We start from the raw sequence: 21168 nt of genomic DNA, 5'->3' as shown, positions 1-21168 counted from the left end.
CTGCGTCCCTTGTTTAAAGTCCTAGATAAAAAGCACATTACTACTAATTTAAAATAGTTTTTAACACTTTTAAATCAAAATTCAGGTTTTGTGCAGGTTTGAAAAGAATCCTTTGATTTAAAAAAAAAGTTTAAAGACTCAAGAATTGATCAGTGCTTATCTGATAATTTTACTCAATTTGATCAAAGTTTTAACTTATCTCTTCCTTTCTTAAAATAGTAAACTAAAATCTGCATTTGTCTGGCATGCAATTCAAGAGAAACTTATGAAATAATTAAATACTGTCGGCCCTGCTTAATTGAATATCGTAGGTTCCAAAAAATTTTATTTCATTAAGCATGGTATTAGATTAAGCAAAGAAATTTTCTTTACCCTTTTAAATCGACAGCATTTGTCTTAAAACGTAATAATAATAAATCAATAGCTATACAATGGAAATAATTAATGTTATTAGCAAAAGGTTTTTGAAATAAGATTAAGAACAAAATAGTTTAATTATTAGTATGTATATTACAAGTACGTATGAAAATTATAAAAAGTAACTTACAATTAGCACAGATTCTGTATTAGCTACTAGTTTGGCACTCTTGGCTTCCTTAAGAGGTTTTCCACCTACAACTCGGTCTATGCCGGGCGGATGAGTGGTAATAAGCACGAAACTGCAGTCCTCGGCAGGATTTGACTGAGCTGGCAGTGTATTTCATGTATTTCTGCCTTCGCCCTGGCCATAGGGAGGTAACTTACTGAATATACCTGCCTTGCCTTCAATATTCGAGTTGAACTGAACCATTGCTTCGGTCACTCCTCTGGTCTGTGCTAATTCTGTACTGGCTACCTGTTTGTTCTGCACTTTTGGCTTCCTTAAGAGGTTTTCCACCTCCAGCTCAGTCACTCCTATGCAGGGTTGATGAGTGCTAATAAGCACAAAACTGCAGTCATCAGCTGGAATTGACTGAGATGGCGGTGTATTTCATGTATTTCTGCCTTCGCCCTGGCTATAGGGAGGTAACTTACTGAATATACCTGCCTTGCCTTCAATATTCGAGTTGAACTGCACCATTGCTTCAGTCACTCGTCTGGTCTGTGCTAATTCTGTATTAACTACCTGTTTGTTGGGCACTCTTGGACTCCTTAAGAGGTTTTCCATCTGAAGCTCAGTCACTCTTATGCCAGGCTGATGAGCGCTAATAAGCACGAAACTGCAGTCTTCGGCTGGATTCGACTGAGCTTGCGGTGTATTTCATGTATGAAATCTGTTTTGGTATCTTTTTTTTTAGTACATTCATGTTTGAAAAATTCCATAATAGTGGATTGCTTGCTTAAGGGCTTTTGGGAACACTTTTGTGATTCCCATTTTCCCCTCCTCGTCTACCGTGTTTTGCATTTTTAAATCAATTTATTATTGTTCAAAATGTGTATATTTCTTTGTGTTATTTATTTATTGAATGCTTTATCTTTTTTTTTGTAATGGCAAAGACAAAAGAAATTGGATAGAACATTAGAAATGTTTTTATGGAATATGAATGTTGTTTTTCTGCTCCTTGTCACAGAAAAATATTACTTAATAATTTTATGTCAATAATTGTTTGAATTTAATTTATTCAAAAAAATTTTCAGCAAAAATATTTGTGAAAGCTCATCAATATTATTCGATTATCCGGGGAAAATATTTGATTTAGCGGGATCTATAACACTGTGTCTATGGGAAAATATTCGGTTCTAGGAGGTTTTATTCATATAATATTCGTTTATCCGTTACCCGATTAAGCAGGACTGACAATACCATCATTTTTTTCAAATCTAAAGCCTCCGAATGCAGAAAAAATAAATGTTGATTAGATATTCACCATACTATACATCAGGGCTTTGCAACCGGTGTGCCACAACACACTGGTGTGCCGCGACAAGGAACCCAGTGTGCCGTGGTATTTTCCGTGGTAGTTATATATAAAAAAAAACAACCTTGATGCATTTTATTTTAAAAATACGACCGAATAGCGTTTGTATCGTTCTGTAACTTCTCAATTCACCCTGTCGATCATGTGCAATAAGACATACCCAAGAAGGGGAGAGGCGGGATTTGCTGCTGCACCTCTTTTAAATATCTTGTGATCCTATTAATTTCAGTTTTTGAAAACGGATTCTAATTTCCACGAAATCAACTAATTATACAGAATTTTTTCTAAATCTTTCACAAATGGTAGTATTGCCCCCTCCCGCAGGCAGGGATCGTGCCCTCCCACCCACAATTTTAGCCCCAGCTTTAACTTTTGTTTTCCTCATTTCCAGTTCCGATATTAATTTCATTTTATCGTAGTTTATCAAAGCGCGGTTCTGAGACTTAGCAAACTAGAAATTAAAACCAGATACTGTTTCCTCCATCCTGAAGCTCTCATGGCAAAGAACTTACCAAATGAGCTGAAGCATAGGCGGATTTAGGACTGAGTTCCTGGGGGGGCAGGAATTTTTTTTTGAGCAACATTTTTATATAGCCCCCCCCCTTACCCCCCTGTTTTTGTCTATGCTTTACTTTTTGTGTGTTGTTTTTATTAATGTGTGTTTTCATGTTGTCCTTTTTGAATTGACCTTAAAAGAGGGGGGCTAATATCAAGTGAGTGACACAGGGCTCCCTTTTAAGTGAGAAATAGAATATTTCTAATTTTAGGGGTCCCGGGGTTTCTCCCCCGGAGGAAATTTTGTAAAATGGATATAAAATTCTGCATTTTGAAGCCTTATATAGGTTAATGGGACAGACATAGAAAGTGATAACTAGATTATACAGTTGTAGAGTATTGTTCAAACTTTGTAAGAAACAGCCATTTTAAGTTTGAAAGAAAAAATAAACTATAGATTTCTTATTACAACAACCTTTTTTTAATTATAAGTAGTGCAGAAAACCAAAAGGAATAGAGGTAGTGTATGATATTTTTTTTCGGGCTAAACAGATTAACAATATGCAGTAGAAGTAAGATAAAAGCAATCAATGCTAAAGAATTTCCAAAATACTGCATTAAGGATTAAATATATAGCAAGATATGAAACATGTGAGTCACAAAAATTTATTTCGAATAATATGTTACAAAACGCGAAAACCATGATTTTTACATTTTTAATGCAGGATGTGGCAAGGAGCTGAATTTGACAAATTTTGGCATTCCTCTCCCTCTACCATTTGTTAGAAATTTTAAAATTTAAGGTTTGTAGCCACAAGTTTCCAAATATTCAAAGTTTTCAAGCACTTGAAAATGAAATTAGTTTTTTCAACCAATTTTCATTTTTCAAGGAACGAATCATGCAATTTTTTTTGGGAGTTAGGGACCCACTTCAAAGCATGGGCCCTAAGCAATAGCTTGTTTATCTTATAGGCAAATTCAACCCTGTTTGTAATTCACTCTTACCTGCAGATTTTTGCTTGATTTTCTTGTAATTTTTACAAAAATTCCTCAGTTTTCACAATTAAAGGATTTTTACGATTTTACCAATCTTTGTTAGGGTTTTTATAGATTTTTATAAAATTTTACAAATTTTACAAAACTTTTGATGACTCAATTATTTAGATTTCAATAATGACAAGGACTGACTCACTTAGACTTAGATGATTATGACTTACCTTAATTTTTAAACAGTATTTAAAAAGTAACATTGTAATTTCCCTCTAAGTAAAAAGATACAATTAATCAGAATACTCAGATAACTGAAATTTATTCAATTTGTGTTAGAATTTAATTTCTCTCTCTCTCTCTAAAAAAGTGTGGGGGGGGGGGACTATTTTTAAGAATCTCTCAAAAAGCCAATTAATCTACCAAGAACATAAATATTATGCACATTGCAGAAATATGCTTTAAATGTGGACACAAATCATAATGAGTAGATCGTTCTTTTAGCACGAATGGGGGGGGGGGGTCCTCTCTTTTTTTTAGGTTCTAATTTGTTAAAATAATTGTCAATTATCATTGAGTGTTGCAGCTTAATGTAGAGCTTGTTTAGCCTATATTTTCATACACTTGCCCAAATGATTTTCAGTCCAAAATAGTGAATTTAGACACATTTTCAGCACCCCAGTGACAGCTGCACTATTTGTATTTGATGTTCGTTTTTTTTTCCCCCTTTTCTTTTCTCCCGTCAGAAAAGAACATTCGCTATTCTCTTTATTTTCACTGAACTATCAAAAAAGGAAAAAGTCATGATTTTTTTGTTTTAAGATTTTGGAAGATGTGTTGTTACTATATAAAGTCCTCTCAAAACTGCGGGGTATTGCCCTTATGCCCCCCCCCCAATAAATCTACCCATGCTCTTCTAAACTAATCAAAAAAGAAAAAAAAAATGATTTTTTTATTTTTGGAAAATGTGTTATTATTACATAAAGTTCTCCCAAAACTGGGGGGGCATTGCCCCCCCTCTGCCCCCCCATAAAGCCGCCCATGAGCTGAAGTCAGCTTTTGCTGAAGTCGTGAAAATCGTGAATTTCATAAAATCGAAACCGCTTAGTTCTCGTCTTTTCTCCGTATACTTTGTGAAGAACTGGGGGCAGATCACCACTCCCCTACTTCTTCATACAGAGATTCGCCTGGCTTTCATGCGGTAAAGTACTATCAAGAACTTTCGAATTGAGGGACGAGGTACGAAAGTTTTTGATTTTAAAAACGAAACGCCAGTTTGTTGCAAGACAAATATTGGCTGGTAAAACTAGCGTACATGGCTGATATTTTGAACACCTTAACGAATTGAATCGGAAAATGCAAGGACAAGGAGAGAAATTGGGTTACGTGTATGGACAAGCTAAACGGGTTCAAATAAAAAATTCAGCTGTGGAGAGAAGAAGTAGATCGTGGCTCATTGGCAAGGGCGTATATAAGGAAGGGGCTGAGGGGGCCCGGGCCCCCTCCAAAATCTGGATTTTTTAAAAAATTAAATGTAGTTATTTTTGGTTGTAGTTGCTCACAAATAATTTCCAAACTTTTAGCTACAAAAAAAAAACACCGCGAAGTGACCATGGAAACAACAATATATATTAGACGTCAGGACATCCGTACCCCTTACTCAAGAAAATGAACGTGTCTTGGGAAAGCGAAGTGATTAGAACAAAAAGAAAAGCAAATAATGTTGGGGAAAAAATCTCAATTCTTTCAAAAAGAAATATTTAAAGTTTTTTTTTCAAACAGTTGCTGCTTATTGCTTAACAAATTAAGTTTCCCTTTCTTTCACCCCTCCCCCCTTTTTTTTTCTTCCTAGTCTGTCTGAAAAGAAGGGTCTTCAAAATGTTTCTCTCCTTAACTCTTGTCCCCTGCAAGAAATTTAAAATAAGTTTTAGTTGTTCGGTTATAGTAATAAAAGAAATTGATGTCTTAAAGACGCATGTATTTAGGCGTTTTTCAGACATCAATTTCAAAACATTTCTATAAGAAGGTTCCCGAACCAACACTCCTTCACTAAGGTTACTACCAAAAATAGTCTGAAATTGTGCCTTTAAGATTTCAGTTTTGAAAAGTTTTGGATGAAGATCCCTAAAAACCTCTCCTCACTTCTAAACGTCTCCAAAGATGATCTGAAATTGCATTTTACCTTTCAGAGGAGTATTCTCGAAGTCTTCCTTTCCAAAGATTGCCTCCAAAGATTCAAAAGTTTCTGACTATTGATCAGGTTCTTTCGTCCATCACTTCCTATTCCTTTCATCCCCTAACCCCGCCCTATTTTATTATTATTATTATTGTTGTTCCTAGTCAGTCTAAAAATAAGAAAGACTTTAAAATGCTACACTTTGCAAGCCCCCTCCACCCACTTGAACCATCAAAGAGCTTCTCAAACTTCGTTTTCAGGGCTTCAGTGTCGAAATTTTTTCAGGGGACAATACCAAACGCCTTGCCTTCTGAAAGCATCGAAAATCATTTAAGATTGCTTTTATGGAGCTTCAATTTTGAAAAATGGCCAAACCCATAACGTTACCAAAATGGTCCACAGTCGTGCTTTTAAGACTTCAATAACAAAAAAATTTGGGACAAGGGTCCGACTGCTCCCGTATGAAATCTGAAAATGAAAAAAGCTAGGTTCGAAAAATTTAAGTTGGAGAGCGTTTATAAATCCCTCCATTTAGTATCACTGAATATCTTTTTAAAACTTCGTTTTTTAGGACTTGAATTTCCAAAGTTTTTGGGGAGAATCCCAGAACCGTCCTGCCCGTAACATCAATGAAGTTTGTTTGAAAGTGCGTTTTAGAACTTCAATTTCGAAAAGTTGGGCGGAAGGGTGATGGATTTCGCTCTTTTTTTTTTTTTTTTTTAAATCAATCGATGGCAACTTTCAAAAACTCCCATTCCTTTCATTACACTAACGTCCACAAATATAGCCTAAAATGGAGTTTTTAAGAATGCAATTTCTAAAATTTTCCGCAGAAGGCCCCCACCCCCGAAATTTTCCTCCCTGTAGCATTACCAAAAACCGTCTAAAACTACGTTGTTTGGGCTACAATTCAAAAAATTTCCGGAGGAATACCCCAGACCACCGTCTACCCACTACCACCAGAAGCAAGAATTTTTTAAGAGTGCTCTCCTAACACTATTTGCTGGTTGCGTCACTGGATGACAGAATGAAGTCCTTTCTCCATCTCGAAAAAAAGGAGAAGATCTGAGCACTGTTGCTCCCCCCTCTAAAAAGGGGGGGGGAGTTAATCTAGGTTATATGGGCCCCCTCCAAAATAAAAAAACATATATACGCCACTGCTCATTGGACATGTTTAAACGGTTCAACATGGTATGTGAAGGAAATGGCATGGAAGAAAAGCTGTTGAATGTGGTGGCAGAGCTTTTAGCCATACTTCAGAAAAAATTTAAGCACTATTTCAAGAATACTGACATAGAACAGCACAAATGGATTTGCGATCAATTCTCTTCATCTGTATATGCATCAGTTTAAGACTTTTCTTTGAAGGCGCGAGAAGAATTTATGGTCCTCAAGAGCGACTGCACTCTTAAACTTAAGCTGAGCGAAGGAATCGTCTAATCTAGACGAATTTTCGTTGCTGGTTAAAAATTAATATTTCACCATATCTTGTCTTGCTATTGATGTGCTACTACAATTTTCAACTACATATATTTGCGAACTCAGCTTCTCAGCCCTCACATTTACAAAAAAAAACCAGCAAGAGATCATCTCCAAAGAGCCTGGATCAAGACCTTCGGCTCTATGCTGGAAAGAGCTACACGAACATCAAACGTCTTTGCTCCTCAAGGTAGGCTCAAGTGTCTCATTAATGTCAAACGGAAGTTAGGTGCTTGGTTTTAATTTCTAGCTTGCTTTTTTCTTGAAACATTATTGCATAAATCGTTTAACTGCAGTGTGCACTTTAATGACATGTTTGACAGAAATGCTTTGATGAAGCTGTAAATTCAGATATAGGTAGTTTTGTTGTTCGTTATCAACCTCAATACATTCAAAATATTTCTACTTTATAAATAAATTTTAAAACACTACGTTAGTTATAATTGTTTTATTCATATGACCCCCCCCCCCCCCGTCTTTTTACGAGTTAATGATAAAAACATTTATATATTACCATTGCGAAATTAAGTTCAGTGTGCCTCGTTGATCTAGAAATTTCTTAAGTGTGCCGCAAAGTAAAAAAGGTTGAGAAGCACTGCTCTACATAACCTGCATGGATTTCTTTTTGTACAGTATATTTCATTAGATTAAAATATTTAATGTTTCTGACTAAATTGGAAAATTAAAGCATTCAAATTTCTCTAAAAATTTGATGTAGTAATGTATTTTAGTTACTGAATTAGATCCTGGAAAGTCATAACCACCCATTATCTTCATGTAGGCCTTTTCCAACAAAGAAATCCAAAATTCATTTCGGTTGTTGGAATAGGAACACAATAGCTCACCATGAGATCCTGCAGGTAGGTAATCATCAATAATAACCTGTAATACATATACAAAATTATTAAACACTGACTTAAATTTTACTGAGATAAAAACATTTAAAATGAATTATAATTTATAAGCATGAAATTTGTAAAGAAAATTACAGCATTTTACAAAAAAAAAAGTATTTTTGTTCAAAAAAATGTTGACAAAGCATTTTGATTCATAAGTAAGGGAATGCAGGGCAAAGAGATACAGTTAAGGTAATTTTCTTTTTTCAAAACAAACAACTTAAAAATTTGTTCTGAAAATTACGGTACATAAAAAAAAACAATATATTTTCCTAAAACTTGCTTCGAAACATTATTTTTTATTTTTGGCAGTAAATTTGTACCTCCAAAAAAGGTGGAAAATTTTCACTCCTTTTTTCATGGGGCAAAGTGAAAATTAAAAGATCTTTCTAACAAAAAAAATTTTATTTGATCATTAAAGATTGTTTTGATCAAAGAAATGAGTAAGCAAAAAAATAAATGAAAAGTAAATAAAACAATAAACAAATAAATAAGTTTAATAAATGAGAAAAAAAATCAGCGAACAAATTAGTGAATGGATAAGAAAATAAGTGAATAAATGATTAAATATGCTAATTATTAAATGAAGAAATGTAAATGAAATAATTAATAAATGAATGTGCAAGTGATTTGATAAAACATTGAACAAGTAAATGAAACTCTCATTTTACCCTGCATGCACTTGACTGATTGTGCAAATTTATTAAAATAGAAATAAGCTTAATATTAAACAAATAAATACTGAATTGAATATTTTTAAGTCTCAATGTTTTAAATGTTAATAACAAGGATTTAGTCATTTAATAATAACGAAAATAATTTTCGACTTACAACAAAATATTACAATATAAGTATTATTGTTTTTTCAATTGCGTGTATTATCATATTGTTTGATTTTCAGAGGCATTCTTTTCCTGACTGGAATACACTACATGTGTTACTTTATAGTTAAAATATTACAAAATAGATGCTAAAAGCAGAGTAAATATTTAACCATTTCACTTTGTCTTGCTATTTCACTTTGCCTCACATTCCCCTACAACAGTTTGAAAAAAATTCTCATTATATCAAATGAAGCAAAGTGTGCATTCAAACTTGGCAGACCGATAGTACAAGATCTGGCTGTTTCTGCAAACATCTCATTTTAATAAAAAGGAGCTATAGTGAAAGATTATACTGAAATAGGATGGCGTACTTAATATTAAAATGACTAGTTGCTAGCAACAACATTCGAGTTGTTGGGTATCAACAGGTATCCTTATGTTGATTTTGTATACCTAAATGTTCATCAAAATATAATTCTACTAAAAAAAATGAAGCTTAACTTTGCCCTCAACTAATATTTTGTAGCACTTAAAAGATTCATCACTAAGTGAGGTAAAAAATACAGTGACCTCTCCCTTACGCGCAATCCAAGGGGACAGCGAAATTTTCGCACACAAATGAGATTTGTGCATAAGTTTTAAGCCCAAAAAAAAGCTTAAATGCAATAAGTTAACATCAGTTACAGTATTACTAATAGTACACTGCTAATACTAATGAATAAATAAGCACATATGAATGAATATTTTCCGTATATATGAATGAATAATTTCCGTTTATGAATTGTAATTTAATAAAAATGTAAAATCTGAAGTTGCACGTTTTGTCATATTTTATGCACTGCACAGTACGTAAGCGAACTCCCCAAAATCTAAAAAATATCGCGTGATCAGAGTTATAGTCTTACGAGGATGCAAAAGATCTTCAATAGGTTAGGTCAGTGCTTACCGCTTGACCACGATTGTCCACCTTTTCGTATGGAACCTATTCTCCCTTCTCGCTGTCCACAAGACAAATTCCACCCCCCTATTGCACACTTGTGCAAAAACGAACGCGTTCGGGGAAGAATCCGAACAATGGAATAAAGGCGTGTGATTCCAAGAGACAGAACAAGTAGGGTAAAAATCTTCCAAAAAGCAAAGTATAAATATGCAATTCAACTAAAACTTGAAAAAAATTTATTGCGCATAAGTGAAAGTTGCAAACTAGGTTTCACGTATAAATGAACAAGAGTTAACATTGTTTTCCTAGCCAGTGAAAAAACATGCATAAGTAAAAACGCGTATAACAGAGGTCGCATATAAGCGAGAGATTTCTGTACATAGTTTTTGTATGACAGTAATACTTAATTGTATTGATGTGTTTTTAAAAATAAATATCAAGTTGACTGATTGGTATTCACCTATAGTTTTGGCAAAGTTCCGACTAAGGAGAACAAATTGCATGAAAGAAATTTTAAAACAATGTAGGCAATTCTTTTCATTATTAGCGAAAGCAACAAAAGCTTCCTTCATAAATTAAAAACAATTTTAAAGTCTCTATAGACAATATAGGTATAAAATATAAAATCTAACTCTAGATATAAAATACTGTTGTAGGAACTATGAATTGTAGAATGAAAAAAGAAACCAAAGATAGTAACCCACCTTTCTTCTAACTCCATTTATGTGAATTTTAAACATATATTTTCCACAAGGATTATAAACAGGCTCTCCAGCTTTATTTTGTGGGTAAATGTTTCTGATAAAAGCAAAAGATAGTGCTTTTAGTTCATTATTAACAAATAGTAAAAAAATAGATACAATTTCTAACATAATTTAATATGTAAAAAAATATCTTCCAAAATAAAAGAAATAATTATAAAAACATATCTTTTATTTTTGTCTGTGTGCATTAAGTTTAAAGAATATTACAGTGAAAAATGCTGCATATATTTTGTAGACTACACATAGAACAATTTAAGAAAAATTAAGCTGCACTTCAATTTCTTTTATTCATTGAAAATGGCCCAAACATAATCAATTAAATCAATTAACTTGAAGTCAGCTGATCTTTATATTATTGACTATAGGTACACCGACTGCTTTCTCCGTATTAGAATATTAAAAGGTCATTTGGTTCTACTGTAGATTTACAAATAATGAATGATGAATTTCTCGTCCATGTTATGATAATTTATTGTCCATGTTATGATAATTTACTCATCCATGTTATGATAATTTAATCGTCCATGTTATGATAATTTACTCGTTGACGTTGTGGCAATTCACTCAGCAAAATGAGCTTAAAATTGGAATAGAAAAAGAACAAATTGAATTTTCAAAAAATCGCTTTGAGATGCTTATTCCTACGCTATGAACTAATTTTGTGCCAAATTTCATGTTAATCGACCAAACAGTGGAGGCTCTATGCGCGTAAGAGGCATCCAGAGGTCCAGATATACAGACGTCCAGCTTTATTATTAGTTATGACAATGACATAATAAAAGAACTTCACGCATACACAGTGCAGTACACAACTAAGTGTTTAACATCTTCCTTATTTCTAGAAATGGAAATAATAATAGGATACAAAAGAGAAAAAACATTTACTTACTTAGTGATAACTTTTTTCCTAAATCTTTTTTCATATAAAGCACTTACAGCTAAGGATGCAATGAAAGAGCAGTCAGAAACTATGGTCTGTTAAAACATAAAAAACAATATTGTAATAGCATGAAATGTAATATGAAAGATTTTTAACAAGTTTTAAACAAAATATAACTTTTTTTAATTGAAAAAATATAGGTATATAAAGTGAATAATATTCTTCTCTGCCCAATTTTCTGGTATTTATTGAAATTTAACAAGACGTTCCGTCTAGAACTAAACGAGCCTACTTTCCCGTATACCCATACTACTTTCTAGTACCTGATCAATATTCTCAAAAATAGCTAAAATTGCAAATTGTTTCCAAACATATTTTTTTAAATACTTTAAGAAAAAAAAACGAACAAATAAAATAGCAGCACCTTTTGAACAAAGCAGCTACTTTTTTCCATTTAAAAAAAAAAATCTTTAACAGCTTTCAAAACGAAAAAATAATAATTAAAATTAATAAGCTCATTAAAATAAATACATCATATCAAAAAAAAAAAAAAAGATCGTTTCTTTTTCCCCTGTTGCCAAAAATAATTTTTAAATGAATAATGCACTTACCAAAATAAATAAAAAAACAATAAAATGTCAACTTAAAGAAATAATTTTCATTGTCCAAAAAAAAAAAAAAATCGTCTGTGCATATCTTTATGTAGAAACATAAATGACTTCGAGCTTATCCGCCAAAAACTGAATACCTAAATTAAAACTTTAGCGTGAAAATAAAAATAAGTCATATTAACAATAATTATTTCACAGTTAAAACCATAGCTGCGGAGTCGGAGTCAATCTCATTTTGGGATAAAGGAGTTGAAGTCGAATATCCAAAAATCGAAGTCAGTCATTTGTTCTCCGCATATAAATTTTTGCCAAAGCTACGAAGTCAGAGTCGAAGTCGGGGAGTCGGAGTCCGACTAATTGTCTTGTGTAAAAACTACTGCACAGACAAATAACCTTGTAGGTACATTTATTTTTTATTTTCACTTAGTAAACAAAAGTTACCATGAATCTATTAAAATGTTTGGATACAAAAACTGTTTTCTACGAAACTTTGAAAAATATGCACTTATTTTATTGTAAACTAGCAGTACCTGCACAGCGATGCCCGTGCTAAAAATTTATTGGAAGTCCGTTGAATAAAAAAAAATTAACGCCCCCTCCCCCTCTGATGTGAAAGGAGCGTGTTTCCTTGAATAAAATGCGTACACACCTTTTCAAAAAAAAAAAAAATAATAATAATAATAATAATAATTAAAATACTTTAGAATTTAAAACTTTTCATCAAATCATTAAATTAGATTTACAGTTGCTTTAAAATTCTATTTAGCGAGTGAAGCGGTTTTTACTGCAATTTAAAATATTTCACCAAATCAACAAAAAAAGACATCAAATAATATCTTTCAAATGTTAAAATAATTCCTCAGCTCTATTGTTTATTGCCAAACTTGCCCAGCAACCACGCTATCATAATTTATCCGTCTAACGAAAAAAAAAAACATCCCATGGAACATTCAAAAATCATCCTCAGAAAAAAAGAAGAAAATGTCGTACATTTCACTCGGATAAAAACAAATGAAAAGTTTCTTTTATTTCAAAACAAATAGCCAAAACAATGAATTACAATAATGGTTGCCTTAAAACAATAATCCTGCTCAGCACCTAACGTGCCTAGCAACAACGCTACCGGAACCCAGACCTGCGGATGTTTTTTCTTTAGCAATAATAAATGTTTCGCCAAACAAACAAAATGGTATAAAATCACATTAACAGTAGCTTTCAAATCTTTATATATTAAGAGCTGCGTTGCCCGGTCTTTCTTGAGAACAAAAATTCTGTCAAGTGACATATATTCAACAATTAATTAAAATAATAACTTAATAATTTAAAGAATAACCTAAATAAAAGAAAAAAACACCATGCAAAATTACCCTTCCAAACAATGACGGCAAATATTAAAATACTTTTAAGAAATCAAAATGCAAAAGATGGATTTTAAAAGCGTAACCATGGAAACGCAAAAATAAAATGTTGACAACCTGAATCAAAATGACACATTTTGAAATTGATTTAAAAACGCGTGTAACTTTTTTCCCTTTGAAGATAGAAGCTAATTTTTTCGACCAAAGGTCGAGAGAGATCTGGAGGAAAAAAACTCGCTTTTTCCAATGCTGTCAAAAAGAAAACTGTGGGAGAATTCTTTCACTTTTTATTGATAGATTTAATGAAGAAAGTAGTGCTTAAATTTCAGCTAAGCCTAAAAAAGTTCGAGCTAAAAACTCAAATTATTCCTGCCGTAATTAAGTTAGAGCATTGAAATAAATTGTTTAGAACGCAGAAAATTCTACCCTTTTTAACGATATATAATATTAATATGTGCAAGTAATTTTTCACCCATTTAATAGCCAATAATAGGCAAATTACGTGAAATTTGGGTCTAAATTTGAATAAAAAAAGGACTAATTATCGGATTTTTTCGAATTATAGCCTATGTTACTCAGTAAGAAAGCACCTTTCATATAGTGAAAGAATTTTTCAAATAGGTGCAGTGGTTCCGGAGATTACCTCGAACATATAAACACACAAAAATCCGCCCTCTCTCTTTATAATATTAGTAAAGATTTCTAAAATGTAATTTAATGAAACTGAAAGAATGCTAGATATTTTGATCCGATTTGAAAAAACATTCTTTTAAATACTTCAGTATATAGATTTAAAACTTCTCTATCCTCTAAAATAAAAAGGAATAATTATTAATTCATTTATTTTAACTTCATTTTCAAAAATATATGAAAATTTGTAGAAAACTAAGCCGGCTTCTTTGTGAGGGTCCAAGTGACTCCCGCCATACATACATTTTTTTACTTAAACCTTGGCTGCACAATCTATTTAACATAAATTGGAAATTTCACTCATATTTGTTCAGTAAAAGTGGAGCTGTGAGTCTATGAGTATTGTCAGTTTAATTTTAACAACCCTGCACGAATTTGTGACTTTTCCTTGAAAAGACAAACAGAAATAGCTTCTAGTGTAGGAAAAGGAATTTTTCTGTGCCTTCAAAGATCAATTGAAACTTCATCCACTACTTTTGGTTCAAAAATACATGAAACTAGAAAGAAAACCTGTTTACCAAGAATGGAACTTTCGAAAGACTAACATAAAATATCACAATAGCAAAGAAAATGTACCTGTTTAATGCTGAAACAATCAATCACTTCAATCAGCATAGGTCTAGAAGATATATCTTCAGGTCGAACCCACCTGCTAAAGTCGATTTTCTGTTTAGGACTCAAGGCAAGTTTTCCATCTTTGTCGCTAAATGGCAAAGGATATGCAAATCTTTCCTTTAAATCAACAGGCATAAAAGGTACATATTCTCTTCCATTGATGAGAGATGTCACCCTAGTTATAAACAATGCATGAGTAAAAATAGCTAGATGTATCAAAAAACTAGTAATGCCCAACCACAGATTGTAGAGAATTGGCATACATCCAACTAAGGTAAGTCTATCTGAAGAAGGAGGGAAGTAAAAATTTGATTTGCACATTCTGCTCATTTGAACGAGACTGCTTAATTTAGAGGCTAGCATACATCTGCAAACACTAACATCCCTAAAACTAATAGATATGTCCATTTCCGCTTGTAAACCGAATGTTTGCCTTTCCATACAATCCGTGATCAAACAGTAAGTAGACACATTTTCAAATTGTTGAAACATGCATTAATTCCTCAAACATAATGAAAACTTCCTAAATGAACAATGAAGGAACATCAAATGCTATTTTGATAGCAATACCAATAAAAAGGTTCTTCGTTGAAAGCATTGAGGACTTCCTTCTAAGAGGAAGCCTTTATTTACATTTTGAATAATGAAGAGTTAGTAAAATTTTAAAAAAAGGTAGGCAAGTTGGTGCAGCATGGGAGATATCTGAATGCCCAAATCTAATTGAGCTGGGAACAGTAAATCATTATTACATTGAGTCATTTTTTTTTTTCAAACATTGTAATGCATCCCTTAATTTTCTATTCACCAGTTCTTGATTCAATTAAGCCGAATGTAAACAACTTTAAACAACTTGATTCAATTCAGGTACAGATGTGATATACCCCCCCCCCCCCATTTAGCAACATCCGATTTTTGCACAAAATTGAAATATTTTTCTCGCCAATGAGGCGATAATTTTTTAAGCATGGCATCCCTGGCGAAACTGACCTGTGTTTGGTCACCTGAAGGCAATCTTAGATCTGTTCAAACTTGTTTACTTGGGTTGTTTACTCGGTTTCACGCAGGAGAGATACGTGTTGTTTCGTGCAATATACCTTACAGAAAAGCTTATTTTGTGTTAGTTTAAATTCAGTAGTTGTGTTTTGAAGTAAAAACATTAGAAAATGCCAGTTTCTTCAAACTTGAACGTTACTTAAAAGTTAACTCCAACGTGATGTGTATCTGTAACGTGCCATTGTCATATGATGTATTGTTTTAGACTGAGTGTGAGGATTTATACCATATAAAAAGGTAAGTTCTTTATTTTAGAATTCAAAAAAAAAAAACTCTCACTTCCGAAATTTTTTGTTTTTACAAAACCTTGAGGGGTTCTTGTAGTTTTTAACTTTATTTTTACTATATGTAAATTAATTTTACAAAAATAGTACAGTTATTTTGTTCTAAAAGTTAATTCTTATTGATGCCACGAATTATTTAGCTATTCTATTAACGTGCCTCCTTTAGGTACTGAATTTCTGAAAAAAAGTTGACTCCAGCATTTTATAAAAATATAAAGGTGTTATTTTATGTAAAATATAATAGGTATTTTGAAAGCATGTCTGGATGGCAAATAAATGTATGGTATTTTTGTATTGTTTATGTTCAGGATGTTCTGTTGAGACATTTCTACTTTTCATAGATTGAAGTTTGAGTAACTAAGTGCTTTTTTGGCTGAAATAGTTATTGATTTTGGGGATATTTTCGGCTTTAAACGTCGCAATTTGAATCGCTTTGTTCTTTTTTAGCAGAGTATGAGAAAAGTTTTTGTTCGATGAAATGCATGTTGGAAAATAGCTTTTACTTCTATTGGTACATATTTCATTGGTGAGCTGTTATAGTAATTTGTCAATTTAAGCATTTTAAATACTTTCTAGTAATTGTTCTTTGTGTACAAAAACTTTCTAGTTTCTGGTATTTTTGAAGACTATATTTGTGATGTTTTCTGTTGTGGTTTTATGTTGTTTTTATATATATTGTGTTCTGAAGTGCTTTGATCATGTTTTTTTATCTGATTTTTTCCTGTTGGCGTTAAAAAAGCATTGCTAAGAACGATGTAGGACATATGTCGTCATACATCGTTTTCTTGGCGACGCTTTCTTGGCGCAAACAGGAAAAAGTCCACCAAGGGTGGGGTATATCACATCAGTTCCTCAATTCATTTTGGATACTTAAAAAATTCTTGATAACAAGTCATATATGCAGTTAATTGGAAATTAAAGCTTAAATTACCTTAAAATTACCTATTCCAGACAGTTAAATTGGAGAGGAAATACTCTCAAACTGTTATCATCCTATTGGCGTCATATGATATGAATTCTATTCCTTCAAATGCTTCCATTAAATATGTTTTTAAATATAAAATAAGATAACAAAATTCTTAAGCAATGATTTAAAATATCTCTTTTAGTTTTGTTATCAGTATGAATTTTTATAATTGTAACTTTGCCTTTTGTTTTATGTTTTAATCTAACAAGGGAAAAAGGAATGATCTATCAACAAAGTCATTTGCAATAATTTTCACCTATTCAACAAAAATAAATCAAACAAATCATCAAACCTGGAACAAAAATAGAAATATTTATGCAAGCTATACTTTTACTTCAGAAATGATAAAAGAAATAATGATTTTATTTATCTCAAAAATATATTGAGTTTTAACATTTCATTGGACAAGAAATTGAAAGCTAAGCTGACTATCAGTTTCATAAGATGAAAAATAAAATTCGCATTTTTTTTTATTAAATAAGTGTTAGCCTTAAAAGAAAAAAAAAAGATTATTTCCACTGTGATACCTCAAAACAGCTATCTCTTCCTTTGTATAATTTCCTTTACCAGTCGACTGAAGTGGCTTAGGAGAGCTAGGTCTCTGGTGAACTAATTGTTTGCCGTTGGCTCGGCACATCAGAAATATGCAAACTGGACATACTGGGCACTGTCGGGGACTTTGGAGATTCTGGAGCAACTTCGGATTTATTTAGAGAACCATTTCTTTGTTTCAAAACTTCAGCTCTATTAATGAAAGTTGAAAAAGAAGTAAGAGTCTAGAGATAAATGTAAAATATTAATTAAAAATTTTTAAAAAAATTGCAATTTACAATTACAGTATTTCGTAACTGCACAACTTTTGCAAAAGGGTTTAGGAGAGAGGGAGAGAAAAAAAACTTCTGATTATTTCAAATAGTAAGTCTAAGGAGAGGTGGACCACATTGATGCATAGAGCAACACAGATACAATAGTACTATTTTACAAACTGTAATCAACATTTGTATTGGTTAAAAACTAAAAGTTGTCGAAACATATTTGAGTCTAATTACCAGGAATGCACTGTCCACCAGTAAGCAGTTGGCTACCATTGAGACTCTATATATTTTTGGTTCATCTTGCAAAAATCTTGCATAAACAAAGCTTGTCATTAACATAAAAATCTGCATATAATCAACATTTGTTTTGATAAGTAGATTAATAGATAATAATGATCACATTTGCAACAAAACCAAAATATAATATCTATTTGCTTTTCCCAACTTTGCTAACCTTAAATCCAGTCTAGCCATTATCTTATTTTAGCACATCTCTTATTTTGGATAGTCAGAATTATTTTGTATATAAACCAAGAGAATCATGCAAAGGAAAGAAAAGTGACAAATGTGTCGGATGAAATTTTTGAAACACAGAATCAAAAACAAAAATAGTTAAATTTGATATGATTAAGGTCAACCTTAATTTTTAAATTAAATTTAAGAACATGGTCCATAAGATTCTACTGACCCTTTTTTAAGTGAAACGAAAGCAAACAGTTACCTCACCTATCTAAAGCATTCTCAGCTAAGCTTGATAGTTTTTCTTTCAAACCACTATCTTGAGTGAATTTTCTCTATCCAAGAAATAAAAAACATAAAAGTTAGAAGAATATTTAAAAATAGTCCACAAAAATGATCAATTATCAAACTTAAATTCAGAGATTTAACAATGAATAAAAAGAAAATGTATATAAAAAAAATGCTTGAACAATATCCATTCTCCAAAACTCTAATTGTATGAAGCAATAATGCCCTGGAGAAATTTTGGAAATAGAAGTTTTTTCATTTTTTCCCCCAAAAAGAAACCAAATAAGCATGCTTGTACAATAAAGCTGACTACAACAGATGACAAAAATGCAAAAAAAAAAAAAAAAAAATGTAAAATTTGCAACTACTGCTCCTTACCTGCCCTAAGCAGAATATTCTTCAATTAGCTACACAAATCATAAGCCAATTTTTATACCATTAGGCAGCCCTTAAAGTTAAAATACATGAAACTTCTATCATAAAGGATATAAACATCTAAATTATTTTTGGGCTTTAAGTTTTAAAATAAATATATTTGCCTACTTACATAAAAAGAGAGCTAACTAGTCACCAGAGACAACTTCTTCATACTTTTACTAGGAGAATAGTGGGAATCACTAAAGATTAACAAAGTATTTTTCAAATTTTACTCTGTTCATGAGTTAACAACTAAGAATGGAAGGCAGAGGAAGTTACAAAAAAAAATTGACCAACGTTTGCAATTGCATCAGTTATCATCAGTGAAATACAGTAGAAGATCGTTATAACGCACACCTTGGGACCACAGCTTTTGCGTTATACAGGTTTTTGCGTTATATAGATCATTTCACAAATTTTGAAACTAACATTCAGAATATATCTATATATTAGCACTTCATATTGAGTTTTATCTGCAATGAGTATTAAAGCACCAGTATTACAATTAGTTATTCACTAATAAATATGTTTCACAATCAAAAGAAAGTGCATTATCCGGCACTTTTGCTAGCTTCATGGCAGCTGCATTTTCAACAGCCATCTGGTATTTTCTGTTTACTATGAGTATAAATTTTAAATTTAAAAGCTTTGAATTAAGGTGGAAAGATGAAAAACTTGCAAAATTTAATTTGCCTAACCATTTTTTATGTTTGCAAAGCAAAACAGAGAGATTTTTTAAGCTTCCAAAACCTACTGTTTACTTCTGAAAAGTTGTGCATTTTATAGAGAATTGCATTATATAGGTTGGCGTTATAATGGTCTTCTACTGTATTTTTTTTTTTTTTTTCTTGTTTTTAAGACTTTTGGAACCATTTAAACCTTTCGCACTCTGCACTTCTTTGGACACGACAACAACAACAACACTATTTTTTGACAATATTTAGGTAACGTAATGGCTTGCACCAAATAAATATGCAAATCTGTACTTACTGCTTTTAAACATAGCTCAGCAGCTTGAAGATAAAGTTCAACAGCTGCTTCAACATTTCCTGCTTCATCATCTTCCAATCCTTGTCTCAGTAAAAATTCAGCTCTTTCCAATTCTAGCTTTTGCTCATTTTTGACTGGGACCTTCTCAGAAGCTTGAGCTTCTAAAATTGTACAGGAAAAAAAAACAGATTTCCTTTATTTACCTAATGTAATTTATCACTTCAAAAGAAAAAGGCAATTCTTTTAAAGGTGTTCCATTTCTTGCATGAGTTAAAAGATGAGCTCATTACAACACTGCAAAAGTTGAAATTGCCAGGGGCGCTACATCAGTAAAGGCCCCAAAGAAGAGCCAAAAAGGCATGTGAAAAACTTTTAAATTAATGTTCCTTTTATAGTTATAATCATTACTGATAACAAAAGCAAAATTATGTATGTCTCTGAGTAAGTTTTAATTTCATGTAGGATCAAAACCGTTCATCTGAACTTATTGAATTTTATCAAAAATATAGTTGGACCTCTAATTCCAAGTCCAATACCATTAGGCTACCAACAGCCTCTCTTTTAGGCACTCATACTGTTTTACTTATCAGTTTTTGTGTTCTATGGCATGTAACATCATTGATAAATGCTTTTGATAGCTCTTAGTGTTTATTATTGTTTTTGATCTTATATATTTATTAAATGAGTATGAAATAAATAAATAATTTACTTTTCTGTCTTTAAGGTTAATTTTTTTCTTTTACCAAGCAATTCAAACATTTTTGTGAGCTCGTAAAAAAAAACTAATGAACACTAAAAATAGTTTCGTGAAATTTACGATCGGAGATTATAAAGAACAACTTCTAAAGAAAGAACATTTTAATTTGTAATTTTCATATTCTGCTTACATTTTGTATTCCTTGGAATAAAATTAGTTCTTAAGAGCTAAAAGAAACTGGTATGCATACTTAGTTTTTGAATATCTTCAGCCCTATGCAGATATTCATTTGCTTTTTCAAGTAGACCTGCAATCTGTGAACCTTGTAAATATGCAGAATTCAAAGCTTGAGCAGCAACCTACAAAACATTTTTAAACAATTGGGTTAAAATTGTTTTTTTAGTTTATGTTATGTTTTTTGTTTCTAGAATTACGTTTACAAGGCTCAATGCGGAATAGGATTCCAGTTACAAGGTTTGTTCGGAAAATACGAATAAAAGTTGAATAATAACTTTATTTTACAATAATTCAGGTATTTCAACATGGTCTCCTTCAAAGAACTCCCCCTAATACAAGATGCACTTC

General features: G+C 31.9%; 1 protein-coding gene across 1 annotated transcript in view; it reads right to left on the bottom strand.

Annotated features, from left to right (window-relative positions):
- The window catches only part of LOC129221883 (calpain-7-like), a 73107-nt gene that overhangs the window by 36871 nt on the left and 15068 nt on the right, over positions 1–21168 (bottom strand). The window contains 9 exon segments of the mRNA XM_054856252.1: positions 7771–7917; positions 10400–10493; positions 11349–11434; positions 14575–14788; positions 17445–17530; positions 17532–17661; positions 18459–18526; positions 19887–20047; positions 20834–20942. Coding sequence (XP_054712227.1) covers positions 7771–7917; positions 10400–10493; positions 11349–11434; positions 14575–14788; positions 17445–17530; positions 17532–17661; positions 18459–18526; positions 19887–20047; positions 20834–20942 — 1095 coding nt within the window.

The sequence above is a fragment of the Uloborus diversus genome, chromosome 5 (genome assembly GCF_026930045.1).
Source record: "Uloborus diversus isolate 005 chromosome 5, Udiv.v.3.1, whole genome shotgun sequence".
Classification (NCBI taxonomy): Eukaryota; Metazoa; Arthropoda; class Arachnida; order Araneae; family Uloboridae; genus Uloborus; species Uloborus diversus.
Note: the sequence above shows the minus strand (reverse complement) of the source record. Positions and strands in the feature narration are given on the sequence as shown.